The sequence below is a fragment of the Hylobates moloch genome, unplaced genomic scaffold (assembly GCF_009828535.3).
Source record: "Hylobates moloch isolate HMO894 unplaced genomic scaffold, HMol_V3 SCAFFOLD_10, whole genome shotgun sequence".
In the NCBI taxonomy this organism is placed as follows: Eukaryota; Metazoa; Chordata; class Mammalia; order Primates; family Hylobatidae; genus Hylobates; species Hylobates moloch.
The window spans coordinates 65,143,807-65,162,206 of record NW_026652285.1 but is presented as its reverse complement, the minus strand read 5'-3'; the positions used below and the strand labels follow the sequence as shown (position 1 = coordinate 65,162,206).

Here is an 18,400-nt window from a genome sequence, read left to right as displayed (position 1 = left end):
CCCTCGTGGAGGCTAAGGGCTGATGCCCATGGGGCACTCCTCGTCATTAGACTCCCCCCTGCCCTGGGAATGTTTTGTGTCACTCAGGGCCTGCACTGTGCCCAGCTGTAATAACATAAACCCCAAATGTTCCATGGAGACTTGACATAGGATGTGCGTGTCTGAGAATTTGGGGTGGAGACCACCGCCAGTAGCCCCAGCTGCCACACCCCTGCCTTGTTCACAGCAGAGTGCCCACAGGGAGGGTCTGGGTGGGTGGTCCCTGGCACTAGAGCCTGTTGGAGTCATGGATACCCATGGACAGCCATTGGTACATGGCACAGGCTCTACATCTGGAAATGGGACTGTGGTGTCCGTCCATGAGCTTGTGAACGTGAAGTCAGAGGAACCAACTTGGCTCTTGGGCCCTGACAGGGCCCTGACACTAAGGCCCTGGAGTCGTGGAGGACTGGGGAGCCCAGGGGAACGATGTGGCCAAAGCAGGATTTGGAAAGGTTGCTGTGGTGCGTGGAGCCTGTGTAGTTTGAGCCCAGCAGGAGGAGGAGAGCCAGGAGTCTCCATCTACTGGGGCAGGTGGGAAGAGAGTCTCGCTGGCTTGAACAGGAGGCTCAGGGAAGGTTGAGTGAGCACCTGAGTGTCTTTTCTCACTGACTGGCACATATTTTAATTGAGCCCTGCCAGGACCTCGGTGTCTGTGGAACCTGAGGACACAACATGAGCAAAGCCTCATTCTCCTAGAAGGCATGTGGCAGATATCAGGGGAGAGCAGTACCCCGTGCCTGTCCCTGGGGCAGGGGCATGTTCACTGTGGGGCTGAGCCAAGGGCAGAAGGAGTGTCGGGAGAGTCCTGCAGGCCTGGGTGGGGCCCTGAAGGAGGCAGGGTCCAGCTTGGGTTTGGTGGCTACACGGGGAGTGGGCTGTGGGGACAAAAGTGGGGCTGACACGACTGTCTTGGGGGCAAGAGGGCCAGTGCCCTCTGAGGAAGGATGAGGCCCCATCACCAAGATGGAGGTGGGATGGTCCCTGGGGACTGCAAGTGGAGCTGGAAGTTGGAATGTGAGCTGCAGTCCTCCTGGCCATGGCCTTTGAGGGTCAGCCCCAGGTTCTCATTGGGAATGGCTGGAGGAGTGGAGCATGGGTCGGTTGGGAATGGGCTGATACTGGCTTTGCCTTTCACTGAGCCTTGGGGCCTGGGCAAGGCCTTATCTTTAGTCCTGGCCTCAGTTTCCCCATCTGTAAACCAGCAGTCTCTGAAGCCCCTTGTAGAGGATGCCCCACAGCTCTTTCACCCCACATTGTCGGAGCACTTGTGAACCCTTGTTCTTGCCACAGGAGCCCCACCCTCTGCAGCAGATAATCTTACGGGAGGTCAGCAGGGCATAGGCCCTGAGGGTATGCAGTGATTAGGGCTGCTGCTGTTGGCTTAGCATGCCAGTACTGAAGGATGCTGCCCTCGGGACCAGTAGCGGTGGGAGTGAGGGGTCAGAGATCGCTGAGGCCCTAGGGGCCCAGGGAGGAGCTTGGCTTAGACTCAGGGTGGGGAGTCTCAGATCCTGAAGCGGCAGTAGATGATCTCATTTCCTCCCACAAGGAGCCCTCTGGTCGGTGGGAGGAGGGGCTGTATGTATGGAGAGATGTATCCTTGGCTGCCCCAGCTGCCATCTGTCTGGCCTGTCTATTCCTGAAAAGCGTGTGCAGGTGCTCTCTCCCCAGCCCAGCACATTCTGCCCCTTCTCTCTTCCAAGAGGCCTATCTCTGGTGGCAGAGGCCAAAGAGGGCTGGGTGACCCTGCTGGCTTCAGGTAAGACTGGAAGTGAGCACAGCAAGTTAAAGATGCTGCAGGTCTTGTAGGGAAGAGAGGCTTTCTGTGGTTCCTGTTTGTGATTCAGGAGGAAATCTTGACACCCCTGCACACCCCTCAGCCTTCCCTCTTTCTCCTGAGGGTCCCCACCTTGGTCCCTGGGCCTGCTGTGTCCCCCATGCCTGTATCCCTGCCCTGGGTTGCTGCAGAGCTGTAGGAACCATCCCAGGTCTTCGCCTTGGGTACCTGGTTCGGGTGGAGCATCTCTAGGACTGACCTTGTCTCACCACCACCAGTCCCAGCCATGCATAGCTCTTGTCTTCTGCTGCCTGCTGTTCTGCTGGTCTGAGCCGCTGTGCCAAGCTCCTCCGTGCCCACCCCCAGCATGGCTTTCCCCAGTCACTGCCCAAGGCTCACACCCCATGGGTCAGAAAGGGTACATTTGAACGATAAAACAGCCTTCATTGTATCCTTTGACCCACCACCCTGCTACCCACAACAGCCCCTTCCCTTTTTTCCTCCCTTGTGTCAACTGGTTGTCTGTCCCCCTCCACACCCCAACACACCATGAGGACCCGTGAAGCTTTACAGTAACAAACATACTTGGCATGTGTTGGACAGTTCTGATTGCCTCAGACCTGGTCCTTCTAGTGACCCTACTGGTATCTTGTCGGATGTGAAGGAACAGGTTTGCAAGGTTCCATCATGTGCCTAAGGTGTCCCGGCTGGTAGGGGGTGAGGTGCTTCTCAGATCCTGACTCTAACTGCTGCGTATGTATGGGCCCTACATGTGGGCAGCCCCTCCAGCTTCTCTCCTGCTAGTGAGAGCATCTTTCCTGCCCGGGCCTCTGGCAGGTGGGTGAGCTTCTGAGGACTGGCCTGGATTGGGCCTTGGTGGGGATGTGGCTCCATTTCCCAGATGGGGAATCAGAGGCCCAGAGAGCCACAGGAGGCCTGGGGTCAGAGCTGCATCTCATACGCACACCAAGATCTTTCTTCATATTTATCCACAAGAAGGAGTAGGGTGAAGGGGCTGGCCTAGGCCATCAAGGCAGAGATGAGAGTTTCCTGGGGTTGAGATTGTCTGGTGGGGACAGGAGAGAGGGCGGCCGACCCCCTGCACAGTGGCTCCTTGAAACAGGCAATTGTCACACCCTGCTTGCTGATGAGCAGTCTGAGGTGTGGGGATCCCACAGAAAGAGAGCTGAGATGGGACCCTGGTGGTCAGCTACAGGCCTGTGCTCCCACCCCCTTCATCTGGGCTGCCCGGTCACACGCAGCAGAGCTTGTCCCCTGTACTTCTTTGGGCTGACATCAGACAGGCTCACTGGGAGAAGGTGCTTACTTGAGAGAAAACTAAACCCCATGGCGACCAGTCAGCCTGTTTGAGCCCTTGGCAATTGGGTGTGTGCTGGATGGAGGTGCAAGGTGGCAGGCCACATGAGCCTGGCTGCCTACGCCCAATAGTGTGGGCATGGAAGCACAGTGTTTGTGTCCTACAGCATCAGCAGAGATGGTGCCATCATCACCCATGGCATGGTATGGCCAGGCCAGCATTTGACCTGGGTGTGCCTCTGTGTTCTGGGTTTGGCAATGGTGCAAGGACAGAACTCCTAGTATACCTTGCCTGGGCCAGGTGATGAAGGACCCTGAGGACTCACATGAGCACTGCCAAGGGAACAGCAGTCTCGTGTGTGCCTCTGGGGGACCCTAATGCTATGAGGCATCCAGCCGGGCTCTCTGCTTCCGTCTTTAGTTGAGCATGTCACTATCTCTCTGCCCAGGCACATGGAAGCTTCTGGGCCCTCGCTTCCCACTGCCTGGAGCACTTTCTAGGTTTGTTGATCTTGACTGGCAGGCCTGGGAGAGTTGGTGGGACTCAGACCTTCCCCTCAGCTTCCACTCTGCCTGAGGAGCCGGCTGGGTGGCCGTATTGAATCAAGTGGCACCTGTTTGCAAACCTGCTGCAGACCACTTGCTTGCCAGTTAGTAAGGAATAAGCAGGAATTGGGCAAACCTTTCTGGCAGAGAGGTACCCAAGTATCCAGCTGGGGTGTGGAGATCCTGGATGTGACTTGGCTTGTGCACCTCCCCTAAGCACACTCGGGGGGGTGCTGCACTCTCACTGGCAGGAGAGAGGCTGGAGAGCCTGCCCACTCCCTATCCACCCCTTGTGTAGCCACTGTGGGGGGTGATGGCTGTGCTGGTGCTGCTTTTCTCCCTCTTCGTCCTAGCATGCACCTCGCTCGCTTTCTCCTCTGGTACGAGGCTTTGCCAGGCCTTCTCTTCCTCCCTGTATGGTATCTCTGTTTCTTTTGGTGTCAGCTTTCTGTCACTTCCTTGGGTCACTTAAAATGAGAGGGCCATATCTGCGTCCAGTTGCTGCAGGTTTTAAATGTAATCTTCATTGTAAATAGTAAACATTTGTCAGTAGTACTTGCTGTATATCGTTGACTCTCCTCCCCTCTCTGTTGCATTCCTTTTTTCCTTTGTTTTGGGAGGGATTTCCTATTTCATTTTGCCAGTATGACTGTTTTGTGTGTACTTGCATGGGATCTTGGAATCTTGTCTATAAAGCATATTCCATTCAGATGAGCACACACATGTGACCAAGAGAAACCATAGCATAAGCCAAGAGAACAGTGCAAGAGGTGGACGAAGCCATTGGGCCAGCAAGATGGACAGGGCTTCTGGCCGAGAGTCCAAGAGGGCTTTGGAGCAGAGGTGGTGGTGGTCTGGGGAGCCAGGCCTTCGCAGATACACAGGGAGGCAGCTGGGTCAGCAGAGTACAGGGAGGGGATAGAGAGTTTGTCAAGGGGATGATTTTGCCCCTGGGGGACATTGGCAATGTCTGGAGAGATTTTTCAGTTGTCATAGTGGAGGAGGCAGCCGTGTCTGGTGGGCAGAGGTCAGGGAGCTGCTAGACATATGATGTACAGGCCAGCTCCTACCACAAAGAAGAAGCATCCCTGAATGTTGCTAGGGCTGCGGCTGAGGGGCCCAGGTCCCTGGCACATGGCAGCAAGTTGGGAATTCTGTCTTGATTGCATCCTGTTCGCCCCAACCCTGCACTAGCCTCTCCCATGACATCTCTTGGCTCCTTCTGGGCAACTTAGAGCCCAAACTAATTTTTAACAGCTTTATTGAGGTAATTTACATCTCATATAGTTCACCCACATAAGGTGTACAACTCAGTGTATTTTATTATAGTCACATATATGTGCCCCATTCCACAATCTTAGAACAGTTCATTGCTCCAAAAAGAAAACCCATTTCAGTCACTCCCCATCCCCCTCCCCAGCTCCTGGCAGCCACTAACCTACTTTCTGTCTCTATGAATTTGCCTATTCTGGACATTTCATGGAAATGGAATCGTACAATGCATGGCCTCTCGTGACAGGCCTTCTTTCACTCAGCAGGATGTGTTCACGGGGCATTCATGTTGTAGCATGTGTCAGTACGTCACTCCTTATTGTGGCTGAACAACATTCCATTGTGTGGAGAGACCACATTTTGTTTATTCATTCATCAGTCGATGGACACTTGGGCTGCTTCCACCTTTTGGCAAAATGAACGCTGCTGCTGTGAACATGTGTGGACCGGTTTCTGTGTGGGCATGTGTGCATTTCTCTGGGGTAGACCCTCTGTGTTTAACAGTTTCAGCACCTGCAGGCTGTTTGCCAGAGCACTATACCATTTATATGCCCACCTGTGCACTACTGTGTACGTGCCCAATAATAGAAGGCAGGAACTACTTTTAACCCCATTTTAATTTAAAGATGAAGAAACCAAGGGTTGGAGCAGGCAGTCACTTGTCAGGCGTTCCCAGGTGAGAAAGGCTGAGGGGATTTACTCTGGAACCTCTGCAGTCCGCCGTGCACTCTGGCACACTGCTCTGGGCTCCCTCTCGTCTCCAGGCAGTCACACTGGCACCTGCAGGCCGGGGCTCTTGAGTTCTGGCCGTGTGGCTGGCCATGGCATGCCTGGCTGCACTGAGCCCCTCTTGTGCCCTGTGGAGGCTGCTCATACCTGCCTTTCCCTCTTCCCCAACAGATCAACCAGAATGTGGAGATCCAGCGTGGCCGCCTGCGGGATGACATCAAGGAGTACAAATTCCGGGAAGCTCGCCTGTTGCAGGACTACTCAGAACTGGAGGAGGAGAACATCAGCCTGCAGAAGCAAGTGTCTGTGCTCAGACAGAACCAGGCGAGTCTTGGGCCTGTGGGGTGGAGGTGGCACGTGGGTTAACTGGGCCTCGAGGCCCTCTTGCTCAGCCGCTCTCCCTGTTGAGAAGGGGTTCCTGTCTTATTCCACACACCAGAGGCCCAGGGCCAGCTTTACCACTGTGGAGGCAGAGGGTACACTTGGTGGGACCCAGACCCTCCAAAAGATGAAACTCTGGCTGCAGTGTTTGCTGACATTGGCCAGACTGAGGTGTCCCAGCCAACAAAAATGAAAACAGAAATCTGAGAGGTGATGAAGAGGTTATACCAGAAAACCCCAGATTCGACTTTGAGACTCCCCCATCAGGTGCTGACCGTGAGGCCTGCAATATTCCTTTGTCTCTGCCTGTGACAGGGACGAGGAAGGTCCTCTCTGTCTGTGATGGGGATGAACAGGAACCCCTCAGTCTCTAATGGGGTCTCAGAGGGACCCCGCTCTGACAGGGACGAGCAGGGTCTCTGCCTGTGACAGAGATAAATGAGGAGGATCCCTTCTCTTTGTGATGTGACTAAATTATCATATGCTCTGCTGTTCTGCCACTCAAGGCCTGAACTTGCTCTTCTCTCTCCAAGAGCCACACTCCTGCATGGTGAGGAATGGGAGTCTTTTCTCTCAGGAAACCCCAAAACTTCCCCCAGAATGCCATGGATGTCTTCCTTGCTTTCCTCAAATCCTCTACCACCAAAATCCTCTGAGTCTCACCGTCAGGGAACGTGGTATTTATGCCCGGAGGAGGAAGCTCATGTGTTTATGCAGAGCTCCTAGCCTGGTCCCTCTGTGACAGCTCGAGCTCATTAACAGTCTTAGCCACTGTCTACACTGTAAGTACCATTTGGTCATTGGTGCTGCTGTTGGCAGAGCCCAGCGCACAGTGGCCTTAGGAGAAGGGAAACTGAGGCTTGAGGCGACCCTGTCCTCAGGTTGGCGCTCAGTGGAGTCTCACGCTCTCTCCCTCTCTGGGATTCCTCACCTCTGCATTTGTGGTGCTGGGACTGAGGGCTCCATGCCCACCTCCTGTGAGCACACCTTGGATGTGGTAATGGGTGTTCCTTCCGACCCAAGACCCACAGAGATGTGCTCAGCACTTCCTGTTGCTGGTTTGTTTCTTATTTTTTTGTCCAAATATTACAGAAAAATAAGAAATAGTTTTAGCAATTGCCCACAAATTCTGAGCCTCCACATCAGGCATCAGTTTCTATCTGCTTTTTCCTTGTCCACCTGCAAATACAATTTTCATGTAGACAAGACTTTGATGTTGCTTTTCCCACCTACCTTCGAGCTCCTCCAGGTCTGGGTGTCATGTGCATGTGGAGATTTAGTGGTTGAGACGTTCTGCCTTGGGGGGAGTTTCTGTTCCTTCAGTTTGAAATATGATTAGAAGTCATGATCACAGCACACATTGAAATGTATTTTTATGTATCTTAAGATATTTAGTTAACTGTTAATGTTAATTAAATAACTATAGAATTTTAAATCAGCATGCACTTGGTAATATTTGTGAATGACTTAATACAAGGTTGGCAGCCTTCTATGGGTGGATGTGTGTTGTTCTTGGTGCATCTCCACACGTACAGTCCTGGCTTGGGGCTACCTGAGACATTTGTGTTCCCGTCCCTGTGTCTGCTGGTCCCAACGGTGGGTGGGCTGGGCTGAGTGTTTCATTGCATTCTCATCTCATGCCCTGGAACCTTCTTAGCATCCACATCTCTGAGCAGAGGAAGCAGTCTTGGCCTGGACGGGCTGCCACCCTTCCCAGGATGGCACCTCACCTGGTGCTTCACCTTGTGCTTCATGGTGGCCGGAGTTGGTGTGCTGGTGTGTTTTCTTCATTTATGGGGCCTAAAAGGAGCTTCCACATTGCATTGATGCAAGAGCGTTGACTTCTCTTCCCAGGTGGAGTTTGAGGGCCTCAAGCATGAGATCAAGCGTCTGGAGGAGGAGACCGAGTACCTCAACAGCCAGCTGGAGGATGCCATCCGCCTCAAGGAGATCTCAGAGCGGCAGCTGGAGGAGGCACTGGAGACGCTGAAGACGGAGCGTGAGCAGAAGAACAGCCTGCGCAAGGAGCTGTCACACTACATGAGCATTAACGACTCCTTCTACACCAGCCACCTGCATGTCTCACTGGATGGCCTCAAGTTCAGTGACGATGCTGCCGAGCCCAACAACGATGCCGAGGCCCTGGTCAATGGCTTTGAGCACGGCGGCCTGGCCAAGCTGCCACTGGACAACAAGACCTCCACGCCCAAGAAGGAGGGCCTCGCGCCGCCCTCCCCTAGCCTCGTCTCCGACCTACTCAGTGAGCTCAACATCTCCGAGATCCAGAAGCTGAAGCAGCAGCTGATGCAGGTGAGCAGGCAGTGGGGCCTTCGGCACGCTGTCCCCACTCCAGCTCTGCAGGGCTCCCCGAGCAGTGCTTACCTGACACTCTGCTGATGTTAACTTTCCCTTTTCCTTACGTTGATTTTATCTCCTGCATCATTACCGTAAATGGAACTCCAGGAGCACACATAGAAGAGTCCCAGAGTAGTGGTTTCCTGGCACTACAGCACCCACATTGCTCCCCTGTTACCTACGTGGTATCAGGGTGAAGTGATGAGACACTGGCCCCACATGTGATCCCTGCACGCAGGCCAGGTGTCAGAGGGGCCCACCAGGGTCATGCTTGGGCTCATCCCCTGGGACATGGATCCCTGTTGATCCAAGGCAACAGAGTCCTGTCCTCCGAAGCAGAGGGCTAGGGCGATAATATTCCCGACTACACACCCAGCCAGTCTAGAGCTCCACTTTCTTAGCCCAGATCCCCTGTAGCGTGGTTGGGGAAAGAGCCTGCGTTGAGGGCGACCACCATTACTGGTGACGGGTAGTGTTCTGAGGGCCCAGCATGAATTCCATTCTTTCCACACCCTGTGTGTCTTTGTCCACCTCACTGACAGCATGGCCAAGGAACCTGGGGCTCACAGCCTGCCCTGACACGGGGTGGGATGTCACTGGGCCATCTTGGGGGTCCTCCAAGCTCTTGGGGTCCGTAGCAACTGACATGGTGTGCTGCTGCCTGTGCCTTTGCAGATGGAGCGGGAAAAGGCGGGCCTGCTGGTGACGCTGCAGGACACACAGAAGCAGCTGGAGCACACGCGGGGCTCCCTGTCAGAACAGCAGGAGAAGGTGACCCGCCTCACAGAGAATCTGAGTGCCCTGCGGCGCCTGCAGGCCAGCAAGGAGCGGCAGACGGCCCTGGACAACGAGAAGGATCGTGACAGCCATGAGGATGGGGACTACTATGAGGTGGACATCAATGGGCCCGAGATCTTGGCCTGCAAGTACCATGTGGCTGTGGCTGAGGCTGGCGAGCTCCGCGAGCAGCTCAAGGCACTGCGCAGCACGCACGAGGCTCGTGAGGCCCAGCACGCCGAGGAGAAGGGCCGCTACGAGGCTGAGGGCCAGGCGCTCACGGAGAAGGTCTCCCTGCTGGAGAAGGCCAGCCGCCAGGACCGCGAGCTGCTGGCCCGGCTGGAGAAGGAGCTGAAGAAGGTGAGCGACGTCGCCGGCGAGACACAGGGCAGCCTGAGTGTGGCCCAGGATGAGCTGGTGACCTTCAGTGAGGAGCTGGCCAATCTCTACCACCACGTGTGCATGTGCAACAATGAGACGCCCAACCGTGTCATGCTGGACTACTACCGCGAGGGCCAGGGCGGGGCCGGCCGCACCAGCCCCGGGGGCCGCACCAGCCCCGAGGGGCGCGGCCGCCGCTCACCCATCCTCCTACCCAAGGGGCTGCTGGCTCCTGAGGCGGGCCGAGCAGATGGCGGGACTGGGGACAGCAGCCCCTCGCCTGGCTCCTCACTGCCATCACCCCTGAGTGACCCACGCCGGGAGCCCATGAACATCTACAACCTGATTGCTATCATCCGCGACCAGATCAAGCACCTGCAGGCAGCCGTGGACCGCACCACGGAGCTGTCACGCCAGCGCATCGCCTCGCAGGAGCTGGGTCCCGCCGTGGACAAGGACAAGGAGGCGCTTATGGAGGAGATCCTCAAGCTGAAGTCACTGCTCAGCACCAAGCGGGAGCAGATCACCACGCTGCGCACTGTGCTCAAGGCCAACAAGCAGGTGAGGCGCCAGGCGGCAGGGGCACATGTCACCTACTACTGGCCTAAGGGTGTTTCCCCTTGGCCTCCTTCCTCCCCCTGCCATGGGGCCCCCAGGCCTGTGTCACCACCAGACAGAGCCAGCCCCATAGTAGCTCGACTGCCTGCCCTCCCCTGCTCAGGGCCCCCAGCTGGGAGGGTGGAGCAGGCAGGTGGGTGTGAGGGCCCTTCAGCAGAGCTGCTCAGCCAGTGAGAAATGCCGCTGCCATTCACTCACTGTGACTGCCTTATAGTGCTTCCTGATACTGGAGGGAAAACGTGTGAGAGCCATAGTCTGAGCCGTGGAGAGCGATTATGGGGCTTCGTGGAGGTCCTGTTGGCAGGTTTGGGGGCAGTCCCTCTTCTGCCAGTCAGAATCAGCAGGTGGGACTCCCCATGGCGTAGCTGCTGGAGTCCATCCCCAGGGTTTGTCACAGGGAGGGGCCTCCCAGGAGCTTTCTTCCCAGGCACCGCCACCACTTCAGACCGGGGCTCCTGATCCTGCTCCCAGAGCACCTCTAGGCTGACTTCATGCTTTTCACTTTTCCACCCTACACGTCTGTCCCCCAGACGGCCGAGGTGGCCCTTGCCAACCTGAAGAGCAAGTATGAAAATGAGAAGGCCATGGTTACCGAGACCATGATGAAGCTGCGCAATGAGCTCAAGGCCCTCAAGGAGGACGCAGCCACCTTCTCCTCGCTGCGTGCTATGTTTGCCACCAGGTAACCGTGCTGCTGTCGGGCCCTCCCTTTCCACGAGGCCAGCTGTCCTCAGCACTTGCTTCTGGAACCCTTAGCCTCTCACTGCCTCATGCTGAGGCCTGCAGCCCTGCCTAGTCAGTGGCTGTGCCCAGCTCCATCAGGGCCAGCATGGTACGAGGTTGGGGAAGCATGGCCCCTGGCACATCTCTGGCACACTGGTGCTCAAGTTGGTGACAAGAAAGAGTGAGGCGATATGGGGGCCACATGGGGTTGGGGGCCCCCAGCTGCTGCACCTCAGCTTCCTCCGAGGTCACGCAAGCAGGTGCTGGAGCGTAGGGCATGCTTGACAGGTGCCCACATGTGGCTGGGGATAGCAGAGCGTGTGTGATCCTTTTAATGTTCCTCTCGCACCTAGCCCAGCCCCCAGGAGCCTTGTTCTGTGGCGCCAGTTCCATTTTGCTGTGAATGAAACCGCAGCAGGCCCAGGCTTGTCTCTGCTTTGCATATATGGAGACTGAGGGCAGAAGGGCTGAGGAGACCAGATCCTGGAGTGGATGGGCCAGAGTTGCAGAGCTTCAGGGGGCGCTTGGGCTCCCACCCCTTGGATCCAACATTTACAGGGACTTAACTTGGGGCCAACAGGTGACAGAGGAGTCCTGGCCTTTTCTCTCACGAGGTATTTGCCCCCAAGAACTTGGCCATACGGCACAAGTGTGCATTTATGTTTGTAGATTCAGAAGGACGATTATCCTCCTGGCTGGAGCAGGTCACTGCTGGGGTCCACAGTTCGGGTCCCACCTCTGTGCATAGCCCTGTACCTCTGCGTCATTGTGACCGCTGGGTACTCACCACCCATCCTCCACTTTGCCAATCTGGGGAGGGTGAGGAGAGGGCCTTGGGGCTTGGAGGAGACCAGCTTTCTTTCCTCCTCTGTAGCGGGCTCTTAGTAATGGGCTCTGGGGTGGGCTGCCCCTGGTGGGTGCACACCCCTCCCTGGCTGGGAGTCAGACCCCAAGGCTGGGAATCGAGGCTCCCTAAATGTTCACAGGCCTCTGTGGGGCAGGTCCTGGTTTCAGCATCTTCCCAGGTGCCCCCTGACAGGTACCTCTGTCTTTTACCTTCCAAAGATGGGTAGCGCCACCTGCTGGGTCATGTTGGGATAGCACCATGGGGTCAGCCCTGCATGGGGGACAGCCAGGCCCACCATGGGCCCAGCAGATAACCTAGATGTTTCCTTTTTATGGGTGAGCAAGCTGAAAATCTGAGCTGGACAGGATGGGAACTGCACGTAGGGCCTGCTTCTCTCAAGCCTGGTGCCGGGCACTCCCAGTTTCTCAGTATCCCTGCAGGACCTGCCAGAGCGGGGTACAGACAAGGAAGAGTCCCAGGATTTCTCTGGAAGCGTCCTGTCTTCCTGGGGCTTGGGGAAAAATCCCACAGTTTCTCAGCATCTGGCATGTAAACCCGACCTTTTAAAATTTGTTTTATTTAAAAACTTAACTTTTCAGATGGAGCCAAGATTTTGAACCTGCAGGGATCACAGCTCTGTGTGTCCTCAAAAGGGTGGGCAGCAGAGTCCTTGGAGAGGGTGCTATCCAAGGGCTGGCTCCTGGCAGGTGGGGACAGGCAGAGCGGGGTGCGTGTGGGCAGGGTGGGGCTGTGCTGAGTGCCTGCACAGCCTCACCGCCCTGGGAGCCCTGGGATTTAACCCGCCCTATGTCTCTACCAAGCCCCACCCATATGGGACATGCGGAAGAAGGGCATCCAGGGACAGACCACACCCTCCCACAGCTCTGCACCCGGGTTTCGGGATGAAGCTGTTGATGGCGTCCACACACATGGTTCCTTGGCTCCGGTCAGTGCTCAGCACAGACTGATGAAGCATCGACCTTGGGAACAAGCCCAGTCCTGCTTAGGTTTACATCCACACCCTAGAAGCCATGGCTTCTCCATGTCTCGATGCCCCAGGCCATCTCGAGGCCTTTAAGCAGGGAGAGCGCCTCCTAGAAGAAGCCCAGTCGCTGAGGGGCATAGCCTGTTTGTAAGCACTGCATGCAGCTGTAAGAGCAAAGCAGCCCCTCCCCCACAAAACCATAAAACTCAAGCCAGCCTCACAGGGCTGCCCTGCCTGGGCCCAAGCCTCCCTCTCACTCTTATCAGGGATTTGTCCGAGCAAAGCCTGTGCTAAAATAAGCCAGAATAATTCTTCCCCAGCCACACCCTCCAGTCCAGAGGCCACACTGAAGGATGGCTCTGGTGCAGGGCTGTCAGAGGGCCGCGCAGCCTAGCCCTACCCTGCCCTGCCCTCCTCTGCTCGGCTCTGCCCGCCCCTCAGTCTTGTTTTTGGTACCCACAGGTGTGATGAGTACATAACACAGCTGGATGAGATGCAGCGGCAGCTGGCGGCCGCTGAGGACGAGAAGAAGACTCTGAACTCGCTGCTGCGCATGGCCATCCAGCAGAAGCTGGCACTGACCCAGCGGCTGGAACTGCTCGAGCTGGACCATGAGCAGACCCGGCGTGGCCGCACCAAAGCCGCCCCGAAGACCAAGCCAGCCACCCCGAGCGTAAGTCACACCTGTGCCTGCGCCAGCGACAGGGCCGAGGGCACCGGGCTGACCAACCAGGTGTTCTGCAGCGAGAAGCACAGCATTTACTGTGATTAGGGGCTGTGGGGCGCCGCACGCTGCAGCTAACATCTGCTTCACCTCAACTAACCCAGCAGCAGCGGGACGGCGGCGCTAGGTCAATCTTAACGTGACTAATGCACAGAGGGTAGGAGTCTAGCCGAGGCGCCATGGGGCGTTACATCAACAGGACACTTGTGAGAGCTTTGTATCGCTTCTCACTCCTCAAAGCCCCCTCAGGAGCACCCAGTCCTCAGCTGCTCTCTTAGGTGGGGGTCAGAGGTGGGGATAGAGCTGCACATTCTTGCAGCAGATGTGTGATGAAAGCATCTTCCAAGCCCTGGGCACCCGTGGGGAAACCCAAGGGAAGGAGTCCTGGTCCTGCTCCCTCAACACCGAAAAGGGGCAGAACCTGAGTTGAAACTTGCATGTTCCTCGCATGTGTCTAATGTCAGCACTAGAAAGCAGTTTTAGGAGGTTCCAGCCTGCAGTATAGGTACAGCCTCAGAGGATGGCTCTGCACTTGGCATAGTTTCATGGAAAGGATTACGTTGTAGTGTATGCAGTATCTCTCTGCAAATCATATTCAGGAAAGAAGTGCAGAATTTCTTCCCCAAGCCCAGAGAAGAGCAGCCCTGAGTCCCTGTATTCTGCTGGCCAGACACACATGGCACAGACACAACTGACCATAACCCAGGAATCCAGAGCTCGGTTTCTCATTTCTGAGATCAGGATGCTTGTCTAGTGGCCTGTGAGGTGACAAATTGGCAGGGCCCAAGGCCCCAGGTTTTCATTTTTTTATGAGAAAAGCTTTCCAAGTGCCTGGCCAGACCTTGGTCCTCAGTGCAGAGCCCGTCCTTTTGTACTTGGGGTGACCCCAGCAGCCAATTATCCGGCCTTCCATAGGGGGTTCAGTCCCAAAGACATGGGGCTTTGAAAACCCTAGCCTGAAGTCTGAGCCACCAGGGGCTTGGCTGGGTTGGACACCCACAGGTGTAGCCAGAGCCCAGCCTGGTGCTGGGAAAGCTTTGCATGGGGCCAGGGCCACTTGTCAGGATTCACAGGTAGGAGATGTTTAGGTCTCTTTATTTAGTGCAATTTGGGGGATGGCAACAGAGAAAGAGGAAAGGTAGCTGTAGGGCTCTCCCGTTTCTAGAGGCTCCATCCACGCCTGCTTTCCCACATTCTGAGCAGAACTTTTCTCAGTACGTTTCTCCCGATCACCCCATGGGACCAGCTGGACCTGAGGCTGCAGTCTTCTCTCCTGCAGGCTGCTTGCCTTGTCTCTCATGCGGAAGAGGCATTCGAGTTACCTGGTGAGAGACCGTGTTGCCCCCTCCCACAGCTCTCTGCCCTGCGTGCTCTTCCCTTTGGTGCCGAGTATGTTTCAGTCCCCTCCAGACTCCAGGACAGGCCCATGTATGTCCCCTGCGTGTTCATCCTGTGCCCAGATCCCCCTGCCCCAGCAAGACTCGCAGTGGGATGGCTGCTGGCATGCCCACCCTGCACGCGCTTTGCCCTCTCCTTGCAAGCCTGGCACACAGCTTCTCTCCATACTCCTAACGGGCTTTGCAGACACTCAAGCCACTGGGACCCCCCCTAACACATGCAGGTCTTCTTTTCTGCCAACTAACGTGCTCGTGCCCTCCCAGCACGTGGAGAGCTTCAATTGTCAGATAAACAGGAAGCGACAGATGACCGCTTTCTAACGCTCTCTTTTCTCCCGTTTTCAGCTGTAGAGTAGCTGCCAGGAGGACTTGGCCACCCGGCCCTGTCACACTGCAGCCCCCTCTCCTTCCCTCTCGTGGCCCACAAGGAGGAAGGAAGGGCAACCTAAAAGCCCACTTAGAAACTTTTTGGATATGCCACTGCAATTCTTTTCAAAATAGCATTCCCCAGGTTTTTAATGGGAGGAAAAAAAGCTTTAATGTTGAGCATGCTGCGAGCTGCTGTGTGGAAAGGCCACTGTACGGGCCGAAGACCCTTCCTCCCTGGCTGCCAGGCTCGCCAGGAGCCCGCTGGAAACGCCCACCACGGGGGCTCCTTGTTACACATGTTCTTTTTTTATCCGATCAACCTGTGCACTTTTGATATTTTGATATTATATTTGCTTCCTTAATTCCTCGTGTAGAGACGGTCTCAGGTGCCGTGGTCTATGCTCGTGATCCTGTAGCTGTCCGCCTCAGCTCCCACCGTGTTTGTCTGGTGTCAGCACGAGGCAGAGCTGTGTGCTCCATAGCATGTAGCTTTAGACTTGGAGATGAGTGCTTTGACCCAGCGAGGAGCTCAGCTAAATGTATCCACGCTGTGGTTCAGCAGCCTTTAGATCATACGGCATTGTGGTTCATGTTTGAAATTACAGATTTTAAATGCCATGTTCATTAAGAAATCCAGGGTATTCAGATTCTGGGGTTTTTCATATTGTATTATTATTATTCTTAGGAATAGTTCAATGTAACAAGAAGAAAACTTGACCTTTGCTCTGGTTAAAACAGTAATAGGCACTTGAAAAAAAAAGATAAATTATTGAATGAGTAGTATTACCTACAAATTCCAGAATTTTCTGGGTTTTAGGACGTTGTGAAGCATGACTGATTAACAGAATTTTATACAACTGTACCAATAAAATTCCAAATTGGAATTGTTTTGTTATTCTGGTTGTTGTGCCAAATTGTGGTACACTTAGAAAATTCTACAGTCGTCGATTTTTAGGGTGTTCTCTTTCAACACCTTTTTGTTAGTAATCATTGCCAGTAGTGCCTTCATCAGTTAAGGGAGGTGTCCCAGCGCAGATCATTCTCGAAAGCGAGCAGGGAAGAGCTAGTGGGCATGCTGAAGGCCAGCGTGGACAGCAGGTGAGGCAGGCGCTCCTCATACCCGGACCTGGGCATCTTCATTGAGGGAAAGAAAACAGTCATTGTGCAAAATTCTGTTAGTCAGTGATTCTTTACTTGCAAATTCAGGGGCTTAGAAAATGAAAGCAAACACAAAACCTTGAGTGTGCTTTGGGAACCAAATGGACCTTCTGGGACAAGCTGAGCAAGCTGTATGAACGCCACGTTTGTGAAGAGCTGAGGGTATCAGGAGGGCTGACGCTGTGTTGGCATGCGCAGTAGGGGACGAGGGTTAGCCATAGTATTCTTTGCAAATGTGAAAGCGAGACATTATATCTTCTCTTGCTTGGTGTAACTAATCACTGTTAATTTCAGGAAACAGAACTCGTTAAAACTCCTTAGCAAACCAGGTCTACATCCTGTTTTGTTTGCTGAGTGAGGTTTGTGGGAGTGGTCAAATTGGTACTCTTGGAGGAAGAAAAACTGTCCTTCCTTCTTCAAAAAAGGAAAAATTATAATAATATAAATGACAAAAATAAAAGAATTCTGTTTCCTGGAATAAGCATTTCTTATTCCTAGTTGTAGGGACTCTTATTTTTACCTTCCGTTACCGTGTTGATTCATAAGAAATATTGTTACATTTGAGATAACTTCATCTGTATGGGGTATTTATTTGCAATGATGTCTGAGTACTGTATTTTTTCTGTGCATTACCTTAGTGTCAGAATGTTGGTCTTTATTTTAAAGTCATATGCATGTTCTCCTGCCAAGGAACCTTTACACAGACCCAAACAAAAAAATAATAATCAAATGCCTTCAATTTCTGAGAAAATGAGGCAGAGCATGGAAAAGGAATAGGAAGGAGAAATTAATTGAGATTTTCAGGACACAGACATATGATGTGAATGCCCACAAAGCCAGTGCGCATAGGAACAGTGGGCCTGGGTAAAGAGTCACATTGGTAGGACCAATAAAGAATAATAAAAAGACAAAGCACATGTTTGTTCTCTGTGGTTGTTCTGACTCCATGCTCCAGATAACTGTGGTTTAAGCAAGGCACAATAAATCCACTGCCTCAAACAACAAGAGCAACAAAGGCAGCCTGTCAGGTAACCCTGGTAGTGGGAGCTGGAAGCAGCCTGGGGTCCACCTTCAGGAGAGTGGGGAGGCTGTCACTCCATCCCTGAAACAAGAATGTGTTCATGGACCCAGAAGATGAGGGTAGGAAAAGGGTAGAGTTGGTGTCTGGGTGCCTGTGCCAATCAAATACACCAACAGGCAGAAATGAGCCAGGCCACACTGGGCCACGCACATGAGTGGGAGTGGAGGGCACAGACAATGCCCCCCCCGCCCCCCGGAAAGATGCCTGCCCCCCAGAGCCCTGACACCTTATAACTCTGTCCTCAAGGGTCTTCTGAGGTGCAGCATCAGGTTTGAAGCCACAGCAGCATGTTGGTAAGAACACATTGTGTATACATAGACTAAAACTAGGAGTAGCCCATGCTATCCTGATGAGGAGGCAGGGATTCAGATGATGTAGAATCCTTTGCTGTCTAAACTCTCACTCTCTGAACCCAGGAATCACATTTGTCTGTAGGAATATGTACAGATATACAGTGGGCATGTTCATATGATTGCTTGTGGATGTGAGAAAAGGGGACAGTGTCTAGTCAAGGGGACAGTAAATACCAGGACACACTCCTGCCACCTCCTCGTCCGACAGCCTCAGGCCTGTGTGGCTTCACTCATGTAGGGCTTCCCTCTGGAAAGCCATCTCAGGCTAGGGTCTCGCTGCCATGCCCCTTCCCCAGGACCCCTCCATCTGACTGGAGTCTCACTGCCATACCACCTTTCCTAGTTTCACTGTCACTGCAGAACCTCCAGCCTTTGATGATACTATTCTGCTTTAGTAGCAGCTGTTGGGACTTGTTTTCTGTTTAAACCATTCTTTCTGATGGAGTAAAAGAGGCAGTTGTCCAACTCCTGGAAAAGGTTGAAAAGAAAGTCCTGAACTGATCTAGAAGACCCTCAAGGAGAAGGGAGGTGTAAAGTGTCAGGGCCCTGTGGGGCAGGCTTCTTTCCA

General features: G+C 54.2%; 1 protein-coding gene across 2 annotated transcripts in view; it reads left to right on the top strand.

The window, feature by feature from the left end:
• Window positions 1-17,315, top strand: part of BICD2 (BICD cargo adaptor 2) — a 55,208-nt gene extending 37,893 nt beyond the window's left edge. The window contains exons 3-8 of one of the 2 annotated variants that reach the window (XM_032164533.1): window positions 5,855-6,007; window positions 7,919-8,374; window positions 9,095-10,138; window positions 10,726-10,877; window positions 13,213-13,423; window positions 15,217-17,315. In XM_032164533.1, coding sequence (XP_032020424.1) covers window positions 5,855-6,007; window positions 7,919-8,374; window positions 9,095-10,138; window positions 10,726-10,877; window positions 13,213-13,423; window positions 15,217-15,222 — 2,022 coding nt within the window. In that variant the 3' untranslated portion in view covers window positions 15,223-17,315. Of the gene's footprint in view, window positions 1-5,854; window positions 6,008-7,918; window positions 8,375-9,094; window positions 10,139-10,725; window positions 10,878-13,212 lie in introns of both variants that reach the window. The other variant, XM_032164532.1, reaches the window with a different exon arrangement.
• Window positions 17,316-18,400: the final 1,085 nt, after the last annotated feature.